We start from the raw sequence: 5,021 nt of genomic DNA on the forward strand, positions 1-5,021 counted from the left end.
CTCCTCCGCCAGCTCCCTCAGCACTCTCGGGTGGATCCCATCCGGCCCCATAGACTTGTGAGCATCCAGGTGGCGTAGCAGGTCGTTGACTGCTTCCTCTTGGATTATGGGGGGTTCATCCTGCTCGCCGTCCCTGTCTTCCAGCTCAGGGGGCTTTAAATCACAGAGTTAGCTTCACCAGAGGACTCCTGCCTGAGCCCTGAGTGCTCTCATCGAAGATAAGCTAATCTCAAACACCAAGTCAGGGTGAGCTTCTAACAGCATGGTACAAAAAAAGCAGCAAGTTTTACTGTCACCATTGGCCCTGAATGCATGCTCTACAGCTCCCTTATATCCTTCAACATCTCCAGCCTGTTGCTATTTAGCAACCCACACTGCTTCTCATCTGTGCCAAAAGTATAAAGAAGCTACTGAATTCAAAATTAACAGTTCTTTTTTTTTTTCCATTACCTCAGAAGAGGTACCAGACACTTTTTTTATATGCAATCTGTGTGGTGCTGAACTCCCTCAAGTCTTGTTTTCATTGACACAGGGGAGAAGTGTGTGAATAAACTCATGACATGTATGCTGCCATGCAAAACTAGCTTCAAGAGTTCCCACTTCTCCTTGCCATAAAAGGGTGGGTTTCAACCCAGAACATTTCAGCCATCCACTTGACACAGCTCTGCCACTGTGGGATCTGTGAGCTACAGACTGGGAAGGGCATGAGCAGCTGGTCTTTAGTCCTTCCCTCTGCATGTCCCGCCGACACACTGCGAACTTACAGGCTTCATACAACGTCAGCCCAAGGAAGGGATGGAGTCTAGTTCTCAGGACATAAGGGGTACAATTAAATTAACTTACATTTTAGGTTATTGCTAGACCTAGGGCGAATTCGTCCTAAAGATCCAGGCAGCAAAATTATATCTTCCACATTAGTCAGATAGTTACTTAAAAATTCAGTTCTTTCACAAGTAGTGTCTTCCATCCCTGCAGAAGGAAAATGCAAAATTAATCCAGCTTGAAAATAAACATGTTCTCCAAAACAGCACAGAAAGAGACCCCAAACAGCTTATGTATTCTTTTCTTTTGGATGACTAATCTTATTCTTGTTCTTTGCAGTCATCTAATTCCAACATCAGACACTGATAGGAGCCAAACTAGGGGTGATTTTAGCACTTGCCTACACAAGAGAAATGCCAGTCTCAACGTTGTAGATACAGCCACCACATATACCATGTGTGCACTGACACATCTCCAAACTAAGCTCACGGAAAAATCAGTCTGTTTCTAGTTTAGTGTACTACTTTGGGATTATTTTTGTTTAAACAAAGGACTTTAAGAGAAGTTGCACACAAAAGGTATTGTCTGTTGGTGGTCTGTTCTAAGGCAGATGCAGATAAACAATTCTCTCCTACAGCCGTTTGTGGCGGGGAGGAATGTATTGCCAGTCACAGGTGGTTCTCAGCACAAAACTGCCTCCCCTGGAAATCCTTCCTGCCCCTTACCCTTCTCTCCCCACAGCCACATAGGAGGCATATTCCATTTTAGTGGTAATGTAGCAGTTATTGTGAGACTTTCATAGACAAAGATCTAAACAGAACAGGACCTTTGGTAGCATCGCTAAAAAGTTATGCAAAAACAGGTTTCTCTCAAACATGGTCACATTTTTCTTTAGTAAAACTTTCTTTTTCTTTTTGTCTTTGCTAGTATTTACTATTTCTTCTATTATAGTAGTTTGTTCTGATGTCTGAAAGAATGAGACCTACCAAATAGTATCTCTGCTTTTGAGTGACTCTCCATCTGACCCTGAAATATCTTTTTACCATTTTCCTCCTTCCTCCGTTATTTTGATGATATTTTCCATCCAAGCTGGACACAGTCCCTTACAGATATTCCACTCTTTCTCCTAGTAGGATAACTTGACCCACTAATTGCCTTGGAAATATCTCGCTCTGAAGTTGTATTCCTCTCCTCATGAGAAGAACAGTGCTACTAAATTGTTTCCTTCCGTAAAAACTGCCAAAAAGATTACTTTAGGCACATTATAGCCTTCCAATACATACAAGGAGAGATGCACTTGGATGTGATATCAAAAATGCCAAGCTTTGAAAAACCCTACGTGGAGATGTAAATACTCAGATCATTGTTATGAAAGGGAAGTGTTCTCCAATGACAATTAACAGGCGAGCTGAGTGGCCAGTCTACACTGACTGGCTGGTTTTGGGGATTTAAACCACCATAAAAAATCAGCACAAAAATATCTTAAATGGAATGTTCATTTATGCCACCTATTATATGCACAGCTACATTGCTCAAGCATTTATATACTGATAAAGAATATTGTTTATTTTACCATGATCACCAACAAAGATGACATTGACGCATCGATGTAGTTTCAACTGTTTCAGTCCATCCATTAGTTGTCCTACTGTCTTGTCAATCTCTCTCAGAGGATTCACCATCATCTGTATAAATATGCAGAAAGGAAAAAAGTTAATTCTGTCATTGCAGTGTTCCCCCTTGTTCTACAATTGGAGGTCCTTTGGCAAAACTCTGATAGGATAACCATCCGGTCAAGAGGCAAAGCCTTGGCTGAGCTGTTACACCTACAATTATTGTACCATTTCCTTTCCTATATCCACACTATGATTTCATCATGAGAAAGCCCTGCTGAGATGCTGACACAAGACAGAAAAAGATCTTTATGGCTCATCCTAGGCCTCCCACGGACACATGTACATTTGGTAAAACAAAGTATAGATATTAGAAAAACACATGTGACTTTGGGGTTCAGTTTGTTTCTTATAGATAAATAGCAGTACTTTTAAAAAGCTACTTTATGCAAATGGTTTAGTCAAAACATGAACATGAAATGAAGCTTTGGACTTGGGATTCATATGCCAAGTAACTTAATGAAATTCACTTCAAAGGACATCTGATACTAGGATAACAACATGTAAGTCACTTGAGTAGCACATGGGGCTCGGAGGGAGTGTTCTTCAGCTTCAAAGCCAAGAGTTTCCAACATCTCAAATGACAGTTTTGACAAAATTGTCAGCAGGGCCCAGAAGACATGGATACAGTACTGTGACTTCTTCATTTAAGTTTCCTTTTCATTAATAAACACAACAGAAAACACTGAGAAACGTTCACAGGATTGTGTTTTCAGCTATAAGAAAATGAAACATTTTTTACCAGATGGCACAGCGAAGGGAAACATTTTAAAGTAAGATTTTAGGCAGAGGACTCAGATTTTGTTTTGGTTTTGAGAAGAAAACATTTCTTGTCACTATGTGCCAACTTCCTCCTCACTTGTCTGTTTGATTTGGCTGGTCCAAGCATCCGCAACAAAATATCCTCCCAATGACAAATAGAATGCTAACAAATTTTGGATGAGAAAAAAAAATAGATTTTGGCAGAATTTTCTGAGAAGAAAAAATAAACACCACGTTAGTGTGACCCAGAAAGAGACGGTTCAATAATTCTCCCTCTGCCTGAGTCATTAAGGGACGGATGTTAAATGAGTCTGATAGGTTATAAGATGAGACAGGAAATATGGCACTATAAATACACAGAGAAGCAGCTCATGAGAGATGGAATCACAGTGGGGAACAGGAGGAACAGTTTCTGCGACATATGGAATTAGTTCAGGCAAAGGGTGAAATTTTGAAATATTTTAATTCAGGAAAGCCTAAGTAGTCAGTTTAGTTAAAACTTTGAAACATTTTGAGTTTAGAAAAAAAGAAAATTGTCTCTTTCAGCATTCTTCCACTCTCAAATACAATGAATTTCTTTGACGAATGGGAATTCTGTTTTTATGAAACTCTATTTGTATAACATCAATCATATAAGGAAATACAACTTTTACTCAGAATCCAAACCTTATTCAAGGAAGCTGGAAATCCAGATGGATTTCCCATTAATGTTTACTTTTTTCAGCAGGCTTGAGGCTTCTTTTAAAAAAAAAAAAAAAAGCGCAACAATACTTCCAGAGATTTCAAGGATTCATGAGTGATGGTAATTTTGTTAGCTACCCTCTTCACCAATTTAATCTATTAACCTGCAGAGACATTTCTGAAACTGTAAAAAAGTAAATATGAATGAAAAACCCTGTTTTTAAAAGAAACAAAAAACTCACACAGAAAACCACAAAAAAAACCCTTCAATTTTGCAGTTTTCACTACTTGACTGTGTTTAAAACAGCTCTTAGAAAGGCCCTCACCAATATTTCTTCATCTCATTGCGTTCTGTCTCTCTTCAATTTTTAAATTCACCTATCTTTTATTATTCTATACAACACCCAAGTTTTTCCCCAAATGGTCTTTGCAGTCTAAGGCTGGCTGTACGTGGCATATTCAGGCAAGGATTTTTTGTGTGGACATGCTGCACTTACAGCTCATGTTCTTTGCCAGATGTAACTTCCAAAGAGTTATTGGTAAACAAATAAAACTCTTGCATATACCTTTCTTCACCTAGTATGTTGATATCAAGACTTTGGAAGGCTGTACAGAAACATTTTCTCTTTCAAGATATAAGGATCTCTAAGATGGTGCTACAATAAGGAGTTGGTACTATTGTGAAAGCATTGGGTATGGGATCTGAGACATACAGACCTGAGTTGGATTCTCTCCTGAATTTTCCCTTAGAAGAAGCTTGATTAGAAGGAAGAAAGAATTTTACTTTATCCCCCTTTATTTTTTTTTTTTAAATTGGTAGGATCCAGCCTGTACTATATTCCATTGCTCTCAAACAGCACCAAAAGATTAATTTGCAGATATGATGGGAACTATTGTGTAAAATAAGGATTTTTTTTCTGAAATAATAGTGATAAATTTTCACAGTTGACTTATCAGGAAGAGTTCTTTAGGGATAAGTTTGGATGACTCAGCCCCCCGAGCTGGAAGACAGGGACGGCGAGCAGGATGAACCCCCCATAATCCAAGAGGAAGCAGTCAATGACCTGCTACGCCACCTGGACACTCACAAGTCTATGGGGCTGGATGGGATCCACCCGAGAGTGCTGAGGGAGCTGGTGGAGG

The 5,021-nt window shown here is 39.4% G+C and overlaps 1 protein-coding gene across 4 annotated transcripts in view; it reads right to left on the bottom strand.

Annotated features, from left to right (window-relative positions):
- The window catches only part of ENPP2 (ectonucleotide pyrophosphatase/phosphodiesterase 2), a 59,948-nt gene that overhangs the window by 22,411 nt on the left and 32,516 nt on the right, over positions 1-5,021 (bottom strand). For all 4 annotated transcript variants that reach the window (XM_009277212.1, XM_019471512.1, XM_019471511.1 and 1 more), the window contains 2 exons: positions 2,336-2,447; positions 844-969 (listed from right to left, as the gene is read on the bottom strand). In XM_009277212.1, the coding sequence (XP_009275487.1) occupies positions 844-969; positions 2,336-2,447 (238 nt within the window). The remainder of the gene's footprint in view (positions 1-843; positions 970-2,335; positions 2,448-5,021) is intronic.

The sequence above is a fragment of the Aptenodytes forsteri genome, unplaced genomic scaffold (genome assembly GCF_000699145.1).
Source record: "Aptenodytes forsteri isolate BGI_AS27 unplaced genomic scaffold, ASM69914v1 Scaffold49, whole genome shotgun sequence".
Taxonomy (NCBI): domain Eukaryota; kingdom Metazoa; phylum Chordata; class Aves; order Sphenisciformes; family Spheniscidae; genus Aptenodytes; species Aptenodytes forsteri.